General features: G+C 37.2%; 1 protein-coding gene across 4 annotated transcripts in view; it reads right to left on the reverse strand.

The window, feature by feature from the left end:
- TLN2 (talin 2) overlaps positions 1-22466 on the reverse strand; it is a 204148-nt gene that overhangs the window by 110468 nt on the left and 71214 nt on the right. For 3 of the 4 annotated variants that reach the window (XM_030013464.2, XM_030013463.2, XM_030013465.2), the window contains exons 3-7: positions 7705-7875; positions 4879-4976; positions 4094-4223; positions 2472-2624; positions 1438-1580 (exon numbers count right to left, since the gene is read on the reverse strand). In XM_030013464.2, the coding sequence (XP_029869324.1) occupies positions 1438-1580; positions 2472-2624; positions 4094-4223; positions 4879-4976; positions 7705-7840 (660 nt within the window). In that variant the 5' untranslated portion in view covers positions 7841-7875. The remainder of the gene's footprint in view (positions 1-1437; positions 1581-2471; positions 2625-4093; positions 4224-4878; positions 4977-7704; positions 7876-22466) is intronic. The other variant, XM_030013467.2, reaches the window with a different exon arrangement.

Below are 22466 nucleotides of genomic sequence, written 5' to 3' on the forward strand. Positions count from 1 at the left end.
TCAGGGACATCCAAAATAACTATTACATCTCTGAAATTCCTTGAAAGCTTGAACATGGCCCAGGAATCCAGCAACACAGTTTTCTGTCTGAATGTCTTCATTATTCCATTCTGGATGTGTTTATGACTAACAAAATAAACAAAGTGCCAGATTATTTTCTGCCGAATATCTACAGAGGCTTATTGAAACAACAGTTGTAACAACTTCCATCAAAAAGCCAACATCCATTTCCTGCCATACGTGTATATAAAATACAACATATTTATACAGACTTATGTGTATACAGATATATACTTGTGTGTACATATGCACACGTAAAAGCTTTTATCTCACCACCTTGTAATAGCAGCGAAAATGATCTGCATAACTAATAAGTAAAAAACAGATTACTATTATAGAAATGGCAACAGGAGAAGGCAAACAGCAGTTTCCTTCCATTTGTTTAAATTTAGTCGTCATAGAAGATGATGGATTTTATAGCTCTGGCAATAGAAGGCTCATCTACCCACAGACAGAACAATGACAAGGCAGTATCAACACATGCTGCCGTAACAGTAGCCTGAAAGAAATATCTAAGTGGCAGTAGAACAGCTCAGTGTAACAGAGTCTTCTAAAATACTTGAAAATGTAATGCAGTCTTACAAGCAATGCCATCTTTACCTTTTGCCTCAGAGTTTTAAAATGTAATTTAGAGCAATCCCATTTGAATCAGCTGCAAGTATAACAACAGAACATTCCATTAAACTTTCAATTTTATTTTTTTTTACTTTTTAAAAAAACCTTTAACAAAAATTTTAAAAGCCTGCTTTTTTTTCAGACTGCATTACAGGCAACTGCACCAGAGCCTTCAGTTAAATACCATCTTCTGCATAAAACTCTCAGCTTTGCTAAAGTATGTATAGTACCTCTAAGAGTGTGGGGAACCTGCCTAGGTGGACTCCCACTGTTACATGATATGGTCCATTTTGAACAGGAAGCCTGCCTGCCTTGTTTGCTGTCTGGGCTGAAGATTGGAAAGGGAGTGCAGAAGAAGCTCCCTCACTGATCAGGCAGAAGAGAAAAGAGATGAGAAGCAGAAAGCTGGTTGCAAGACTGACCTGAGATTCCGTATTAGAGAAAGCATCACCTATAGAAGAGAATGGGGAGAAAAACTAAAAAGAATGACTTAAAACACTGAAGACATTCATGAATTTTAAGGAAACAGGACATGAAAGTCAGTGGATTTTTGGTTGAGTGTCCATTATTGGGTTGAAAGTATTTGATTAAAAAGAATCAGCAAAGCCTCTGTACTATCATGTGTTCTTGGAGGAATAGACAAAAAAGTAAAATCAAAGCACATCCAGAACGAGAATTCTAGAAGATGGAGTATTTCAGCAGCAAGATTTTTCTAATTAACAGGTTTCCTCGGGCAAGGCAGAACCCGTACACATACTGTACCTGAACATAAAGCAAATTAAGCTGAACAGGATCTCTTGAATCTACGTTCTGGTCTGAATAAAAGAATTTTCGTCTCAACAGTAGTGTTTCATTTTCATCAACTCCTTGTTCTCTAAACGTTCGGCTGTGATCTAGCCAATTTACTGTAACAGAACCACAGACACACACATTGTTAAATACACAGTGTTGCCAGTGTTAAAAGCTGTTGTGAAAATCATGTGATAATTGGCATTTCCAGTGGAGGGGGGAACTCTGCAAAAAACGTTGCTTTCATTTCAGCTTCTAGTCATCAGTGTTGAAGGTTGCTACAAATGAGAATTGAAGAACAGCACTGCTGAGAAACAAGAATTTACTACAGTATAAACCACCATTAATATTGTTGAAGAAACAACTATAGTAACATTTTAATACTCAATTTAGATCTTCAAAGTTTCACTGCAAAATTACTTAAAAGTTTACCACATTTTCCTCCTAAAACCAATTGTTCTGTTTACTTTTCTTATCCCTGAACACAGTTTTAAAGCATCTTCTTGCCAGTCACAGTTAATCTTAGTGCCTTAATGTAAAACAGAAAAAATGGTTCTCATGACTTTACACAAAAACCAAATCAAATACTGTCTTAGTTCTTTGGCAAACTCCATTTACACTTAAAATTTATACTTTCAAAGACAAAACTACCTTTTAATGGCTTTCAGTGGGCATCAACATTTAAATATCCAACTGTAATGAAGGGGAGAAAATGGTCATTACAGAAACAGCCCTTCACACTTAAGTTACAACTGCCCTACCAAAAAAGTAATGAAAAACACTTCAAAAGACCTGCTAACTCTCCCAGCTAGAGGCAACAACTTGTTCATTTACCTAATTTTAAAAATACTCAGTAGTAGACAACATTATGTGTAAAAGGATGCAGAAAACAGGTAGGGATCAGCTGAGACACAATGAAGAATCTAAAAATGCATTCCTGTACAGTTTTCTTGCACTAAACTGTGGAAAGGTATTAATTAAGAATTATCCTGGAATACATTACTCACGATCATCATCTGTATGAAGCTTTGCCTTAAGTTTTTCCATTTTTCTTTCATCACGCAACAACGTCCTATCTTTCTTAAGCGTTCCTGTACTCTCCTCTTTCTTCTCTTCGATGCTCTCCTGGATTAAGGAATATTCCTCATAATTCGTTATTCCTGGAATTATAAGTAAACCTGGTGTTTGTAACAATGAAAAAACGTAATACATTCTAGGACAGGTGAAATATTCTTTTCCACATATTAACACACCAATGGTTAGTTTCAAGTATAGTAAATATATTCCAGATGAAATGCTAAAACAGTGTATGGGGAAGGAGATGCCAAGAATAATCTACAACTTCTTCATTCAAGACATCACTCCAATATCCAGCATTACCCTTCAAATACATCATTTCTTCATCATATGCTGCATTTGCCACTGTCAGAAAGATACTAAGGTTTTTTTGTTATTCTACCAAGCGAAGCCACCAATTTAAAAACATGATGGAATTTAAAATAGCAGTAAATTCCAGAATGGAGATATGCCATAGTAAGTTTCCTTTCATGGATGCCTACAGTTGCTTCCTGAGAACTGAGTAATTTCAGCTTGCCCACGATGTGCAGAAGAAATGTGGCAGAGCAGACTGAGGAATAGAAACCATGTGAAATATATGATTTTTTTTTTTTTTTTTTTAGAGTTTTAAAACTCAGCTCTTCCTATGAATTTTACATGAAACTGAATCAAAAATCAGTTCACAACATTTAGCACATGTGGTAAGTTGCTCTCGTTTCTTTGCTCGGCTTGGTTTTTTCCACTGCTTGGCAAAGCATGTTATACAGGAAAGCAAGTGAAATGGTCACCTACATGACCACATTCATGAAAATAAGTCAAACTAATTTTTGAAGTAAATTACTTGCAGCACATTAGAATCCAGCACAGAAACACTCAAACAAAATTGAAATGAATTAATTTAAATTTAGCTTAATTCACTTTCCAAGTAAATTAATTTAAATCAAATTAAGGCCACTAATTCTAAATAAGAATTAAGCAAGGGTCTAAGATGATTTAAGCTAATCCATGCTGGATGCATGTTTATAGTTAAGTAAGCATTAGTTTTCCAAAATGTCTCTAAATACAAAGACAGACTATAACCAATATGACACATTTTTGACCAGCTGCTCTGGATGCCTTCCATATGTTGTTTCACAAATGATATGATACTGTGATCAACTCTTAATCGTAACAACACAGAGCCCTAAGTTTAGGTATATTTCAAGGTTAAGAGTATTCATCTTTTATCCCATTAAAATTAAGTATAGATGTAGTTCTAATTCTCTGCCACGTAGCAGGAAAGCATATGTAAATGTAACATATATTAAAAAATTTATAACTGTACCATCAGATAACTTTGTGCCTTCAATTGCTAAATACTGAAGTTTAAGTATATAGCAAACTCTCTACCAACTTTTATAAAACCTGGACAACAGATTTCAAAAAGGTGTTTGGTAAATGTTAACTGATAATGAATTTAAATATTTTTTCTAACAGATGTGCCAATTTCTAGCCAGTAATACACATCCTAAAAATCAAGATGCAAATATGGCAGAAAAACAAGTTCTTAAGCATGTGAGTCCCAAAATCTTACCTATCCTGCTGCAAATGGTAACCAGCAATTCACCAACTGTTTTAGAATCATCCACCATGACTGTTTTCACTGAACCATCCAACATACGTATTTTCTGAGGCCTCTGTTTCTTTTTGTACTCCAATATATCCTAGGAAGTAAACAATACTGTTTCCAAATGCTTTTAGAAGCTGCCACAAGCCAACCCACTAACTTAGATGCCTAAAATAGGATTCCCTCCCCACCCCCCAAACTGGATTTTTCCTTTGTTATGGTATAGGCAAACTTATTCATGTAACAAACTTGAAAAGTGACTACTTTTATTTCTGCCAATGTCATTTTTCAAGAACTTGTCATAGCTGGCAAGACCAAAACCTAGACAGGGCAGGACAGACCAAAGTACCTTTGTGAGCGAAAACTAGTTCAGCATTTAAAAAGGATAGAAATGCCTTTCGGTTGTAAGCAAGCTGTCCATAATGTGAGCAAATATGACCTCATGATCTTTAGTATAAAAGAAACCCGCACTATAATGCAAGGTCACCTCAGATACAAAGCTTATTACAGAACTTATTTTTTATCTTTCTGTTAATTGTTCTATGAAGACACTATTGGCCACAGTAGCTCACAGTCACAACCAGATGCAGGAAAATAACTACTGAGGCACAGCAAGGAAAAGAAGCGGGCCAATTTCAAGAACAGACTCAAGACCTTCCTACTCCTCCAAATGCTAAATATTCTTCTTGCTACTTGGGAAACAAGTTTTTAGAAAACATGTTGATGAAGGAAGCAACAGACTTGCACCATACCCCATTTCTCAGCATATAATAATCCAGCGTTCTTCCAGCCTCCAGCCATATACCTTTTCGAGGATCATCATCTGACAAGAACAATCCATAGTCAGAGGCTGTGGAACAGAAGAAACAGAGAGCCATTGAAAAATATCAAACCTAATAAAGCCAAATTGGTTTTATTAAAGGTTATTCCGCTTCAGGGTTAAGCTTCCATTACACTTGCCTTCCATTCTTAATGAATTTGGATATAAATTTTTTTCTGTGCTTCAGAAAATATTTAGTTCAGCAGCAGATAGCAAGGTAGATCAGGCTTTATAGTAGACTTGAACAAAAGCTTCACTAAGCAAGAAAAATGTCACATCTACTGTGTAATTTGTATTGTATTTGTAATTATTTCAAGCTGACCTTTTTTAAATGCTCATAGGTCCTGCTTTGGAGTTGACTAACCAAAAATACAAGCAGTTTGGACTTAACCATGGTATATATTTCAATCAGTAGTTTTATTAAAAAAAAAATATAGTTTGTTTTCAACTCTTCACATATTGAGTTTATGCTAAACTTTGGAATCTTTTTTGGTAGATGCTTCAGGTTTAGGCATTTAAAAAAATACAAGGTTTCTAGAATTATATCCATAATAAAAATATCAGGAAAAACTTGCATCTATTGCAGGCTAAACACATGTGATTCTGAAACAATCAACTGACAAGTAAATGATAAAACATTGTCACAGAAGAACAAACCCAGGCTTAGGCTTCAAAGACTAAACTCCAGGTATACAAACTGAAGGACCATGACTGTCAACTTAAGGCCCATCCATACATATGAAGAACTGTTACAGAGTACACTTCACTATCACAAACAGCGTAAACTACTGTTCATCAGCTGAGCCTGCTCTAATTGCAGTTCTAGAGTTTAAGCTAACAGCTTTCTTCGTACAAGCTGGCCAGCTGTGCGCACACAGCCTGTTACAACAGCTCTGTGCAGGAATGGTACCCTGTTTACTTTCAGCCCTGTGTTCAGACACTCTGATCACAAAGTCAAGTGAAAATAGCTACAATTTTTGGGCAATGTTTCATTTTTAAATGTCATGCATAGCAACAATTTACATTTAACAGCACTCACATTAAACACATTGTTACTCATGCAAGTATATAAAAGACTTAATTAATAAAAGTGTAACTGTCTTAGAGATACACAATTTTGAAGGAAGAATCCTTCCAAAAAGAACTGAATAAGAAGAAAAACTTTTCATGCTGCCCCTAATTAAAAATTCCCCTGAGAAGCCAAGTGATCCGTACATACAGAGATGTTTGACACAAATTCAGTACAGAATCAGTTATGTAAAATTTTAGAATTTGTGCCTATAAATAGGTTGTGACCTTTACAAGCACACAAAGCGCCTTGCACGGAGCGCAGAATTACCAATGAAGCACAGACTGCTCTGATATTAATTTCTGTGGGATGCACCCTAGTAACGAAATAGTAGTGGCTGTGCAACTTGCATGTTAACATCACGGCTGCCTTTGTGCCAGCATGCAAGCTTGTTGGAGAAGTGCAGTGTACATGGCTGAGAGTCATAATACAGGACAATTACATTTTCTGTTGTGCAGGAACTAGTTTGATCAGTCTGTACTGCACCACTGTGAGTCTTCTGAACTATCAGGCTAAACACACACATTTTAACAGCCACAGAGAAAGGGAAAGGATATGGTAGTAACTTTATTTCTGTTCATCACTCAACTTCATAAAGTTGTTTGAAGTTCATAATTGCACTGCAATCACATAAAAAGGAAAAGCCCTACTATATAATCTGAGGAGAGTTCCTAGGCTTTTCTATGAGGTTCATGATGTTCAGGGATATTCATTACTCAACTTCTCTGAATTCAACAGCTGTTCAGAATCACTGCATTGAGAGATCAGTATGGTAAAAAATGCACAGCTTGTACCTGAAAATTGAAGCTCTATAACTAGACCTCCTAAGGACTCCTACAAAGGAGAAGCATTTCTAAGTAATACTAATATTGACTATTAGACCAGTAAGTTTTTCTAACAGTTCAGACAAGATTTTCAAAAGAGCTCTAAAGGTTGAGAGCTGTACATACAACTCAATAAACAATCTCCTTTAAGAATTACATTCCAGTGGCATTATATACAGTATGGCACTAAAGGGCTCTGAAGAATCTTAATTTTTTGACAACTCTGACTACATTTAAATTAGAGCTTTTGTCCAAGTGAAGATACGTTTCACAGTCTGCATTCATCTAATTTGCTCAATAGGTACAGAGACAGTTAAATTTGATTAACACATAGCAGCATTGTGAGTATGGTATGCACAGCACGGTGATGCTTTTAGTTATTAACCAGTTTCAAACATTTCCCTTTGCACATTTTGGAGATGTCCAGCCATTCTTTCGTAATTGATGTTGTTACTTCTTTTACTGAGGCACAATATAAGTCTGCCCAGATTTTCCTCGAAAGCATTGCCACAAACATTGCTTTAAAAAAATGGTACCACAAAAATTGCTCTCCAAGCAGGGGAAAATCCTCTTTCAGCCAAACAAGCAATTTATTTAAGAAGTCAAAGTTCCAAAAAAAAAGCATCCTTTGTAGAAAAACCTCTGTCAGGACGGAAGGAAGAAGAATGCAGCTACCTTCTGTGACTTAAAAATCTGTTTGCACTTTGTGCCTTTCACTCCAGAGCCTTATGATTTAAATAAAAAAAACCAAACCCTCCAACCTGAAAGATAAATGGAGGAACAGAATAGTGTAAAAAAACCCATGGGTCTATGTTTATTTTCAATTCAGCCAAAGAATTGACTAAGGACAAATACAGGAACTTACCTTGCCCCGTTTGAGCCTCTGGCACTCGTTCACGAATAACTCTACAGGCATCATACACTGCAGTGGATGGTTCAAACTGCATCGTCTTCACTACATTGCACTGGCGGACACAGATCTTCAAGGAAAGAGCTACCATGGTGTCAAGTCACTTGCAAGTTCCTACTGAAGTATCTGAAAAAGCAGTAATGGCATTATTGCTTAGAGTTTTCCATTTAATGCTTTACACTCAACTTCTCATTAAAAAAAAAATATTAGTTCAGTAGAATTATAAGTATTCAAATGCAGTTCTATATAATGTCTCATTAGCATCATGAAGCTAGAAACTATCCGAAACACGTATTTTTCTTGGTATATTAGAAATTCATTTTCCAGAAACTTGCATACACATACTTAAAGGTTGATACTTTGCCTGAGGTATGTCAAAATGGTGCATAGGAAAACAGTACACTTATTGGGTATATTGCCAACATATCTACTACTGACAGAAAACGATTTTTCTCTTACCACACCTTTTTATTAGGCCACTTAGATTAGCTGGTAACTAACAGCTTAGAATAACTACTTAAACAGAAGCAGGATTTTCTTAGTACATAACTTCTCCTTTCTGAAGATTCTAAAGTGTGCAATACTGTATTGTGGTTTTTTTTAAGTCTCCACATAGATCTGCTAGATGTTTTTATCCTGTTGCGCAGCTACCCAGAGCTTCAGGAATGAGCTTCTTTTTCCAATTCAGCTCTATTTCAGAAACATCATTGAATTTGACAGCATTTGTCTACAGAAACAGGAAGCTACAGATGCTTTTTTTTTTGTTTCATTTTGTAGATGGTCTGGGTTTTGTCTCAAGTGTCTTCCCTTGCCATCATAACACTCCAAACCACTCCTCCATCATTAGACTTTCCACAGTGATCTCCAAGAACTCTTCAGAACTGAAGTCCTTTCTGCATAAATACAGAATCTACTAGATTGCCCAAATCCTTTCTGCATAAATTCATGTATGTGTACTTTAAATAGGAAGACATGAGATTCTGGGGACTACTGATGATGATGATAATTTGAGCAGGACAAATTCCAGTAGTTAAACAAAAATTTAAACCCCAGTTGTGCATCCTTTTACAGCTCAGATACTCAAGTTCTGTTTGGCAAAGTCACTTTAAGGAATAGGAAGGAACCACCATTTACATTTCATCAATGCACCGATGCACTGAGCTGGGTGCGCATCCCTTCTCCAAGGCAGACAGCAGACAAATCATTTCTCTACAGATAACATTTAAGAGCAGCTTTGGTTCCAAGATGTCATCCTCCCCCACATTTTTGTGGCAGCCCATCCATCTGCCTCCCAAAAGCAAATCATCCTACTTCAGATTTTTTTTTAGTCCTTCCAAGACCACTCACTACTAGTATGAAATGCTAGATATATAACTATCTGACAAAAGAAAAGGGGTGAATGAGCAAAAAACCATACAAGAAACATTAATGTACACACCACAATGCCTTCCTAATCTATCAGTGTCTGATAACAAAACAATCTGTACTTTGAACCAATCATTCTAGGCAGAGGTCTGATAAACGAAGATCTCTCCCTACTACCAAATACTAGTTCCTAAAACCCATCCAAAAGGTCTTCACATTTCAGAAGTAATTGTTCAGTATAGCAGCAGACAATATAAATCTCTGCAGTATTTCCATAGAGACTCACCATAACTGGGCTCAGTTTAGCACTTCATCATTTATACATAAGAAAACCTCAGAGCATTACAAAACCAAAAATATCCCAAGAAACCAGATTGTAACAGTTTTTCACCATCCAGAATGATCCCAGGAAGAACAATAATGTTCATGTGTGCTTATGTGCACCGTTAAAAAAAAAAAAAAAAAAAAAAAAGTGACACGCTAAAAGATGGAAAAGATGGAAAAGAAACAGATCAACTTGGAAAACAGTCTCACCAAGTTGCTCGGAAGGCAGTTCTAGCTCAGAGGTGACCTCTGAAACCTGGCTGTCAGCTTCCAGTGTGGTAAGGTGAGCCACAATTCCTGCTCTCTCTGTCTGGTCAATGTGTTAGAGAAGGGACATTATAATACAACTCTCTGAACTCTCTCTCCCCTCTATTTCTTACTCCTCTTAAAAAGAAGAAATTGTATAAAGTGACACCAGTGAACAGCTAAGTTCTGGAAAAAGCTTTTCTCTCCTCTTTGCTTTCTATTGCACCTGAAGGTAAGACATGAAGCCACACACATCTCATCTTCAGATTTCATTTGATTATCTTGTCTATTAAAAGGCAAAATGGATACTGACCTTTTCCTATCAACTTTCCCATGAACAAGCTGCAGTCTTAACTTTTGGTATGAATAACTTTGGTTAAATAGGAACAGTCATTCAGAAAAAAATGTAAGCACAATCAACAATCATATTTTAAAAAATTACCTTGAGTAGAGGCATTAAACAACATCTCCTCTCTTCTGCTAACATATAAAGTAGTAATGCAGATGACTGAATCTGTATTCTCTGATATTAAAGCAAAGTGATTGTAATACAGTTGCACAGGCACATTGCAGCACCTTCTGAAAGACTGAACTTAACTTCTTGTTTGAAGGTAGAAAATAGGATCCACCTGAAAAATCTTTGCGTTCAATGGAATGATTGACTAATTTCTGGTATGGAATACTAGACAAGTGACTGAATAGTCAGAAATTAGCACCTGACTTGAAAGTTTCATGCCATACAAATCCTGTATTACCAGCACTGCCAGTAGTGGGTCTCATGTAAGTTATGGTGATGTAATAGTATGCTTCCATAAGTATAGCTGAATCTTTCAGTATTTCAGAAAATAACATTTTCTTTTAAGGGGAATGGTCACAGGGTTATGACATGAAAATAGATAGTTCCTTGCAAACAGAAAAATCTACTTAATCTTTTAGTCAACCCTTTTACATGTAACACTTGAAAATGGATTTTTTTAAAAGGGCATTAACTTACATCAAGGAACATCCAAATTCAGTCCAGTACCTAATCTCCCTTTATGAATGGAGAAAAAGGGGCAAAGAAAAAACAAATGGCGAAGACCGACCGTGAAACTTGAAATGGAAAAATAAAAAATAAATTAAAATATTCTGGTAAAATTATTGTGAATTTGCAGTTTGTACTGCTGCTTTTACTAGGTTAGCATAAACTTAGCAAACCAGAGCATTCAGATAAACTTGATCTCACCTGTGAGATCCAGAACACAGTAAGTCAGAACTTGAAAGCAGTTTAACCAGTACAGCATTGTGTCATGCACTTGGTAAGTTTAAAAACAAGCAGAGGCCCCATTTCTTAAAATTTAGACAAAAAATTCTTTTAAAATACATTAAGCAGTTTCTCAGCTTGTTAATATTTTTACTTTGTGATCGTGCAACACAAATGACAAAAATGTGTGTTGGAAGGAACCTCAAGAGGCAGCCTAGCCTAGTCCCTTGCATAGCAAAGTGATGCATCCCTATGCTGTCACTGCCAGATGCTCATTTAATCCATTCTGGACAAAGCTCCATTGAAATGGAGTCCACAACACCCACAGGAAAGTTGCTCCATTTTTATTTTTCTTTTTACTACTTCTACATTTTGGGTGGTTTCCCCTTACACAGCCAAGTTCTCAGTCTAGGTCTTCCACTCTGCAAAAGAACCTTTTTTCCCTGCCTTACATAAACAGACATGGCAAATTGATCCCTGTCATCTTCAACAAAATTTTACAAGTTGGGAACCTGCTACTGTGTCCTCCCAATGCCCCTCCTTTTTTTCAGGGTCAAATTCAACTCCTTAAAGAATTAAGGACCTAAATACATCAGTGGTCTGGTCTCCTTCAACTCTGTGCTCTTGGTTTCAGAGACACCAAAGGATGCTTTATTCGAAAAGGAGCTTATGAAAAGAGCCCATGAGTTATCAGCTTCCTCCAATACTGTGTTCTCAAACTTCAGAGAAAGGTTTTCATCTGCTGCCTCCAAATTACCCTCAGGCTCTAAACCTCCCCACTTGGCTTTCAGTAATAACCGGGACAGGCAGTTTCCATCTCCTGGGTAACAGCCAAAATAGGACAGCTGTTTTTTCTCAAAAGAACTAACAACTTGGTCAAGAAAAAGGGCTGATATCACAGAGAAAAACAAGGAAAAAATACCTTCCATGTTCCTTTTATCTTCTATATATTGATTCACACCACATTTAAATATTTCTCTGTGCAGGTAATGGACTCTTTCTGCTCCCTAGTATCACTCAGTCTCTGGAATGGCTGACCAAAAGTCAAAGGATTCCTGGAAATTAAAGAGGATTTTGGAAGGAATGGTTTGCCTGGTACTAACTCTAATGCTCTGTGACTAATGAAGTAGGTAATTTCTAAACCAGACTGACCGATCCGTGCTTGCAAGGCTGGAAACTGAAGTAATAAATTATGGATCTGACAGATTTGGGAGGGGTAGCAGCAGCTCTGAGCTCTTAAAAAACCCACAGATCATCAGTGAGAGAACCCAGTGTCTGCAGGTACATATCAGAGTATGTACGTCAAGGCCTCAAGACAAAACAACACAGTGCCCAGGTTCTGGGAAATCCTAACAAAAGAAGATTATAAACCAGTGGTTGAATCAAAATGAGCAGGCCGCTGTGTGTTCACAAAGATACCCTGCCAACAAAGCAAACAAGCAAAAATATTTCACACATATAAAACCCTCCATCAGTCCTAACAATAATTTTTACACGCTGTCTGTGACACCACAGTAAGAAGTGAATAGCTTTTGCATGGATTTACTCTCCAACTTCCTTCTTCCATATAGCCTGGCTGTCTCCTGTTGAGGGACATCAATATAACTACACAGTCAGCAGGAAATCTACTTTTCAGATAAATATTCAAAAGTGATTTGCGGCCTCGTGCTCTGCTCAGCAGAAGCACAGCATTCTGTACCACATGGCTCAGCCAACCTAGCTAGCATTTGAATTGAGGCAATACCAATATGCTACAGCTGTTGGAGTAACTATATGAAAGCGTAAAATCAGTAAATAACAAAACTGGAAAACAGCATCTGAAACTTTAACTAAATTGGGGAAAATTAACCCCACAGTTCAGTAATGCCAAGTCAGTGGTACAACAGGATTAAGGGATACCCAACTGGAAGTATGTATAAATGCTGCACAGATATATGTGCTCTTTACTCAGGCCCCTAGTGCAAACCCCCTACTGCAACTATACGCTTACAGGAAACCAAACCAGTGGGACAAGAAATGTATTTCTTCCAGGTCCCCCCCAGGTCCTCTGTATCTCCCCTCCCAATAGATGACCAGCACCAACAGTACCTCCCTCCTCCTCAAATTCTTCCTGAACACGGAAAAGCAGCACATCAAGATTGGCACATCCTGACAAATGCTTAGGTCCTTTGTACTTACTGGAATAATTTATATGAAAACTACTAAAAAGTAGTTTACAGAAAACGCACCATCTAATTCTAGCTACCATATTACATCCATATGTCGCTAATAAATCTGGATGACCAGATCTGATGTTTTAGAACACTTACTGTAGTTGCTGGCTCAGTCTACCTACCAGTTAATTGAGCAACACAGCATCAAAACACAATGAAAAAAAATACAGATTCCTAGAAACTTCAACTGCAGTTACTTGCAGTATGAGGTAGCACTGAAATATTTTAAATAGTTGGCTTTTAACAGTGATGAAGCTGGTGGACTTTTTTTTTTTTAAACTCATAATGACACACCAAAGGTTTCCCAAATCACTTTCATCACAGTAATAGATGTGCACTACTGATGTATCTTTACTGATTTGTTTGTGCTATTCCATGGCCAAGTATTTTCTGTTAACAATAACAAGAAGTGAAACCGGTATCTAGGGTCCCTTTCCTCCTTCTTTGTACAGTATGCACTCTTTCTTCTTAGCTCGTGCACAAAAAGAGCTCATGGAAATGTTCAGGGCCCTAAGTGGCAGTCTGTCCAGTTACTCTCAAGCAAATGTAAGGAAAAACTCTACACAATTTCTCTCCTGGGGAAAACATTTCTAGAGCAAAGGAAGTTTTAACTGTGCTGAATCAGTGAGGGGTCCAACTCCGCACTACTTTGAAAGTTTATGGGCCAAATCAATACTATGGACATGACTCTCAGGTAACATACAGAACATGTCTCTGTCCCACATCATCTTGCTCAGATTAATTAGCATAATAAAACAACTATTACAGAAATTCCACAAAAGATTCCCCAGGAAACTAAATCATACCTGAGAGCTCAGCTCTGCTAGACTGGGAAGGCAGCACTGATACTGTAAGTACCTCAGCAGCAGCTGTACAAAGAGATTCACTAAGGGAAGAGTAGCAGAGTTATCTCGAGAAACATTTTACAAGGACTCTCAAAAGACATGTAACCCAGGGTAGAAGGCTGTGTCTATGAATGTTGACGAGGACAGAAGTTTGCATCACATAATTGCAACAGGAATCAACTATCATCAAGCTAAAAGCATACAATAAAATAGCAGAAGAATGGATTACCAGATGCATGGGAGAAATGAGATTTAGAGGGGAGACCACTTAGTGAACACTGAGCTCCCTCATCATTCACACACCCACCTGGCTTAATTTGTACCATTCCTACCCTAATGTCTGTGGTGCCTGACAGCTGATGGGGCTGTGGCATTATCTGTATATTTTGAACGACACTGCTAAGCAAACAGAGAATGCAAAATCTCAGCTTAATATTATCTCTGCTTAATACTATGAGTATATGAACACTTCTTTGCCTTCCATTTCACACCCTTGCCAATAGTGTTTGAAGTAAAACACAATCCAAAAATATCTGCATTTCTAAACTAGGCAAATGTGGAACAGCTAACACTAACACTGTCAAATATGGACTACACCCACCCAGTTAAAGAAAAGTTGCCACTGCCAGTGCTATGGTTAAAACCAAGGATCTGCTATGATTTAGTAGAGGTCTGTCTCCCTGGAGATACTCCTTAACTGGTTCATTCAGGCTTGAGCAAACACAAATCTAGGTCATGAGACTGTCACAGTCTAAAAGCCTGCATGTGTACATGCTAGTGTGTAGGCAAAGCTACATATTTTTATACTAGATTAACTTTGTAAGGAAAACCAGTGGAACAAAAGTTCTCTATTCTTTTCAGTACTCCCACCACCTACTTGCTGGTACAGGGCACCAGCAAAACAGGACACATTACATTTGCTGTTGTTCAGAACGTTTGAACATCTAATTCTATTCCAAAATACCAAATACTTGTTTAGTGAACTGGTGCCTGGTAAGACCTCCTTAAGGAAAAGGCACTCAAAAATACAAACCCAGTTGTACTGACAGCTACATAGAATATTTCTAAAATTACGAATGCACATGAAAGCATCGTCCTTCGAAATCAAGGATGATGGAAGCACAAGGCAGGCAAGCGGGCAGATGATTGCACAGGCACAGAGGGTAACAACACACACTTTACTACAAACTCACAATGGCACTTAAACTAGTTGGTCTTTGCTACTGTTGGCATCTTATTTGCTTATCATATACAAGGTCACACTGCTTCTTTACAAGGAAGATCACCCTCTCTTTAGTGCTCCATTGCTGTCAATTTGTAACTCATCTATACCATGATGCTCTCAAAGGTGCTTAAGGACGTATCCCTGTCATTTTCTTAGAACACTAGGATAATTCTCCATGAGAACATTGCATAGGAGCTGAATGATCATCTGTGGGTCATATGCCTGAAACGTACATCCATACGTTATAGCAAGGCCTTCATCATCAAATCCTTGATGGACAAGACACTGAAGATGTCATCACTGGTCAGCTGCTTTGCCATTCCACTGAGAACAGTGTAGAGAGGTGCTTCAGGGACAAGTACCACCGATGTGCAAATATCACACTTGAAAACACTGCATACGAAGTTGTGTCCTGTCAGTAAGTTCAGAAGGGAGCAGTATGCACTCTTCTGGTTGTCAAAAAGGAAAAAAAAAAAAAAAAAAAATCTCAATTTCCCTCTAATCAGCTCAAAGATGAATGCAAGAACAGTAAACCAATAGATTAAAAGTTGACATTCTAAATGGGCAATGAGTACAAAGATATCAGCCTAAGGGAGTCCAAAAGTAGCCCTGACAACCTCAGGCACCACATGCTGTCTAGGGTGGGTAGTGAGAGCACTTGAAGCTTGAACAAGCAAGCAAAAAAAGTACAATCCTTCCTTCCATGAGTTATAATACAAGGAACTTAACACTGTACAGCACAAAACATTGTTTATTCTGTTTGCAAATGCAAGACCTGTTATATGCCCCCCTGCCCCAAGAAAAGCCCTGCACAACCACAATGCCTGTATATGCACACCACACATCCTGATAAGCAAGTTTATAGTTAAAACCTTCAAGAATCTCAGGAAAAATTCACAGCATTTATCTGTAGTGTGCAATATTGTATCTTAAGAACAAACCACTTGAAAAAACAGTAAAATGAAGGTGAACCAGGACAAGCTTTTGAAGGCTACTGTGAAAGTAGGCTTTAATCATTACTAAGCATTAATCATGCCATTCTCAGTTCACACATAGTTGTACAGGAGCAGCATCTATTTTGCTAAGAACGCAGCAAGTAAGTACCCTCAAGCAGAATTATGTAAGAGACCAAAATATTTGAGTCTAATTAAGAGTTGTTTATAGGACAGTCAGATTATTAGCAATTCAACTACAGTTTGCTTTTTAAGTCAAAAGGCATATTTACAAACTAACTTGCTTGAATGTATCTTCAAAAGGAAATATGAAATGCAAGGTGCTACAGGAGGAATGTCGTTGTTCCAAACAGAGCTGAAAACAGCTTTTCGATAACAGAAGCAGAGAGCTTGACTAGAACTAGCTGTAACATAGAAGTCATTAGCCTCAGGAGTAGGAGCCTCCAATACGGCAATGACAAAACTCTTTGAAGAGGTCTTCCAGACTTTTGTTCTTATTTTGCAAGAACATCGCAGGAGAACACTGAGAACAGGGAACATGAGTTTCTGTAGAAATCAGAAGCGAATCAACATCCTTTTGCTAGGTTCCTCTCCAAATGAAGCATATGTAGTGCTTCCTTTGTAGAGATGAGCTCTTTTAAGAAAGTCCTTGGGAGGACAGTAATAAAGATGTTCACAGATTCTAGGAGTATAATTAAAACAGTATCTGAGACAGAGCAGATATTTTTGTTTGGTGGGGTTTTGTTTGTGGTTCTATTTTGTTTTGTTGGGTTGGGTTTCGTTGTTGTTTTTTTTTCTTCAAGGTATTTGTTGTTGGGGGGGTTGCTTTATTTTTTTTAAACTGAAGAGAACTGCTTGTAAGCTTAATCTAGGTCCATCACAAGAGCTGCAACTTGCTTACAATGGGATATATATTTATACGGCTTCAAATAAATTTCTGATTACTGGTAATTTAAGAGCACATAAGTAAATTATAGGATAAGAAGAATAAACAAAGATTAAAAAGACTTTCTTTTCTGTGGAAGAGTTAAGCTGATATGAAACTGATTTTCCAAAGCAGCAGATTTGAGTACTTGAAGCATTTCACCCACAGATTCTAAATCACACTAGCAATGGTAATAGGTTGAACTACCAAGTGGGCTGTTAAATCCAGGCTTGCATAGTTCTGTATATTCACACTATTTTCAACTGCTGAAATGCTATAATGTTTTGAAGAACAATTTTTAAGCTTTTATGTCTAGGTTTACAACCTTTGAGCACACTCACTTCAGTGCTTTTTTTTTTATTGAATTAATTCAAAGCCACCAAAGTTCAAAACTATGCCTGCCATTCTTGGCAACCGCCCCATAGTAGGATGTAATAAAGCACTCAGAGCTGTTAATTTAGTCATTAAATGACACAGCTAGGATAGGACCTCATGGGTTCACCTACTGTGGTCTAAATATTACTGTGCATTTCCTAATTTTTTTAAAGTGATGTGCGTAGGTAGAGTTTAGAATACATTATGAATTTTGTATAGTCATATACTCTGCCCATACGAAAGAAAATCAAGGAATCTTTTTCTTCAGGTACAGAAATAGTATTGCTAAGTTCCAGATAAAATGTCATTGTAAATCATGTAAGGATTCTTCTGTTACTTTCCTCCCACCCTCCTGAACATCACCTGATGCCACCCTTGGTCATTTTCTTTAAGGAAAACAGCAGTCAACAGTTACTTCATACATATTCCACTCAATTACCTACCTTAGGAAACATGAAGGCAACTAATGGTCTGCTCAAGTTTCTTAAAAGCTTTATAAACAACCTTCTTTATTCATTATGAAAGTTGAAGTACTGAATAAAACAAAATCCACTTAGCTACTGAAATAAATCCATATTGATCATTTTGATCAGCATCATCATCCAGAATTAGATGGGGTAGACAAGTCTTCAGAAACAGCTTTGCTACACAGAACAAGAAAATTAGTGAGGTTCATCTAAAATTTTTTGCTAGTCCTGTGATGGGGTTTATGTAAGGTTTATCTGCTCTCATTGATTTGATCTGAAATGGTGGACTTAACAGGCACTGAAATTGCTTTCAGTAGGTTTTTATCTATTTATCCCAACAATCAGTTAATGCAATCATTTAAAACAGTTCACTGAAATAGGAAGTGAGGCAGAAAAAAAGTAAACATTTATAAAACGTTATTTGAATGAATGCAACTGTAATCTAGCAAGTCAGCATTCCATTTATTTAAGTAAGCCGAGAAGAACTTGAAGAACTACACAGAACTGGTAGTCATGCTGACATCTAAATCATCACCTCCACGATGAACCTCATACGAATTTAAATTATAATTAATTCAGTTATGTTTCTACCTCTTAAATACTCTGGTCTCGATCCCATCTACCGTAGTATTATCCAGACAATTTTTGCTCACAAGCAATCACAATTTGGAGTCAATATGAGATTAACAGAGTTTCTGTATAAATCATCATTCTGTATCAATTTCCATGCCATGGAGATAAAAAGGTTTATAGAAAAACAGTAAAGATCAACAAAAAATTTGCATGTCAGCAAAGAAGGCAATACTAATCCAACATACATCCCTCACTAGAAAGGTGGTCACACAGAACTGCAATAATTTCATCATATCCTGGCAAATGCTGCGGAAGTATATGCAACAATTTACACACAGTTTACAACTCAAATGATGCATTCATAAAACATGTCAAATTGAAAAACAACCCATCATGCAGTCTCCTTCCAACACGTTTAAATAGCTACTAAAAAAAGCTTTTCCTGCTCTTCCAACCTCCATCACCTATTTAAGATTTACTATGAACGCAGTCACCAATCATAGTTTACAATATCTATAATACCAATGGATTTGCAGATGGTATTGCAGTAAGCTTGAATGAGCTTAGTGCATGCTCCTTTATTTACTGATGCTAGTAACTGCACAGAGGAGGAAGAAGGGAAGGAAAGAGGAAAATATTTAACCATTTCATACCGTCTCAAAAGCTGAATGCTAGTTGTAATGATTTTTTTAAACATCAGGTTCCTGGTAGAGACACCGGGATTCTCTGTGCTCTTTGATTACTATATTTTTTTTTTTTTAATAATTTTTTTTTTTTCAACAGAAGAAACAGGGAATGGCTAGTCAAAAGAACTTTGAGTACAACATGTAGAGGCATAAAGAAAAAAAAAAAAAAAAAAAAAAAAAAAAAAAAAGAGTAGCTTAGGAAAGGAACAAGACCTATAGCAATAGACTGCAGAAGGCTCAGTAACTACCAGAATCACCAACACTAATGAAAACAGAAAAGCTGAGCAAAGACAGTGTGCTTGCACCTGACAAATCAACATCTGACAGAGCAACAAAACAGGAGAACACAGAGATTGAGACACATGAGAAAGCTAATGTACATTACAGTGAATGTTTCAAGCAATCACCACAGCATTCATTTCACTCCAGCTTTAAGAGTACTCCATACCCCCAAGGTAAAAAGCTCACAACTACTGGATAAGGAAGGAAGGAAATTACAAATTGGTGTAATCCTTATGAAAATTTCTGAACATGTTTAAGCTTGAGAAAAACCTAAATCTCTGAAGAGACCAGGTTCAAACCCCAAAGCAGCTGCTACTCCTACAACAGAGACAGAAAGGAAGAGATCATAAAACACTGCTAAACTTTTATCAGGGTGTAACAGTGTGCGCAAACATTATGTGTCAATTAGATTATACTTAGCCTAGGACACTGCCAACTGTGTGCTAATCTAAGGTCAAACCTCCTCCTACATCAAATGTGCTCAGAAAGAGACTCTGGCAGTGATCTTACTGAAAAGCTCCAAGTCAACTTGGCAAATGATTGAGCCTGAATTCAGATATTCCATTATTTTTCTTAGCAAAGCCTATTTCAAGATGTACCTAAAACACTGGATGATTCTTGTGTCTTGTAACTATTAGCTCTCATAAGTGTCTTAAAATGCATTACTCATGCAGAGCAGGAACACACTAGATATGTGCTATATATGGAAGAACACACTCATTCTACACCTACATACATAGATATATATATGTATGTATGAACAGATGTATATGAACACACGGACTTGCACATACACAACTGAAAAGACAGAACGTTAGACTAGTATTTGTCACATAGGTATAAATTTATAACAACAAAACACATTGAACTCCAGCTACCACTGTCATTGCACTATCCAGAAGAGGATTACCGAGTACATTCTCCACAGAAACCATCCCTCCAGAAAACTGAGTTTCTAAATTGAGAATAAAAATGACCTACCAGGACCTCCTCCACCTCAGCTGATGGTCAACAGCATTGATGGAGAATGCAGTTTAGCAGAGCAATTCATAGATCAAACAGGACCACAAAGGAACCAACACCATCTTGGACCATTACACATCACTCCTATTTCATTCCAATATTCTGCACTACATACAGCCTCCTAAAAGATTTAAGCCACCACCCTTTGCAATGTACACAAAAAGACCAAAGGGCAATAAAAAAAGTTACTGCATAAAAAGGAGAGGAGCTTGTTTCCCAAGTGCAGGCGGGAAGAATAATCTTCATTGTCCCCGCTTCTGTTGATTATAGCCAGCAGCAAATGGGAAATCAACCTGAGATCCAATTTACAACTACAGACACCATTTCCTACCTAAAGACGTGAGGTTCCAGCTAGGGCTTCCACTTGTTTCAGCTGAGATCAACCTTTGACAGTAATCATTCTGGCTACCTAGGAGATACTTACCAAGTAGCCCTCTCAAAGACCAAAGATTTTTTATTTAATGGCTATTTAGGTGGGAATCAGGGGAACGTCTTTAATGCAGATAGTCTGAAGTGTTTGAAGTGGTCCTGCAACTCAAGCAACTGAGCTGCAAATCGGGGACAGACACTGACTTATTCTCCCTGTAGGGTTTCTACCTCCAGACAGATTTTCCATTAAAAAAGGTCTTATGCTAAAGAAGGCTACAATAAGTAGGGCAACAAGATTTCCCAGCTGGAAAATTCAGGGTTTCACCAGTGATTCTAAAAAAAACATGTGAAAAATACCTCCTTCTCAGACAACATCCTTAAAGGGGGGGGGGTGGAAATCACAAAATTATTTTATGGCAACTTATTTAAAAGACCTAAAAGCAACAGCTGCACATATCTTTTTCACTCCAATATATTAAAATTCATGTTTCGCATTTCCCAGCTTCAGAGGAGAATTCAGGGTTAATTTCTGCAGACATCACGCAGCCAAATTGATTTAGTTTTCATTCGTTTATACTTTCTAAGGTGTTTCCAGCTCTTACTCCTGTGCCAAAACTTTCATTTTTACTGCTTCTACAGTGAGTTTCAGGCACTTCCAAAAATAAATCCATGAAAGATAAGGCAGAAAATAAGACGACACTTGGATAAATAACAACAGAGGGGACAGCTGTGCAGGGAGATTCATTCTTTCCATCACTGTGTAAAACCTCTCCACCTTCAAGTAGCTACAGAATCATGGAATTCTCTTTGTCATGAGAGGTAGGCTCAACTTGCCACCCAGCAAACAGGCCTTGTCTGGAACCAGCACTTCTCTTCTGAGAAACAGAAGACTTTTCACAAGGTCCTGATGTCGTACATTAAATTCTCTGTTTATTTTCTTTTAAGTATTTAAATTCCTGGCTTAAAGGAACAATAAGTCTAACAGAATCCCTAAACCCAAGCTGCTATTAATGTTGTGAAGATTCAGAGTTATAAACCTGTATTTAAAACTAGAATATGTTATAACATCATCCCCCTAACTTCATACTATAAAAACACAAGGAGGAATGTATTTCTAAATAGAAATCCATATCCATCCTTATCTGATCTCAAGGTTTTTTCTTCTGCACACAGTGCAAAGTACACTATTTCTGTAGCAACAACAAAGCACAATGTATATGGGCAAGAGGTTATGCCAATACTTAATACAGATGTGTTAACTATTTTGGTATCTATTACCACCTGAAAAGGAACAAATAAACCACAACTGCAGAAACACATAGCATGTTCACAATCAAACTATTGAAGAATTCAGCTTTATTTTTAAAACCACATATGTTAGGAAAAAGGTATTAAAGCGAATGACATGGTAAATAACAGGTTTAATAATATACCTAGTCTCAGCTTTAGAAGTACTAGTTGGCTTTGATATACTATTTATTTTTGGGGGTTTGTGCATACAAACACACTAATGTTACATAAATACAGCATATTTGTATGATACAAGCACATGCACACATACATCCCTAAAAATCATCATGGCTTTTAAGCATTGCATATAATT

Source organism: Aquila chrysaetos, chromosome 5, assembly GCF_900496995.4.
Source record: "Aquila chrysaetos chrysaetos chromosome 5, bAquChr1.4, whole genome shotgun sequence".
Taxonomy (NCBI): domain Eukaryota; kingdom Metazoa; phylum Chordata; class Aves; order Accipitriformes; family Accipitridae; genus Aquila; species Aquila chrysaetos.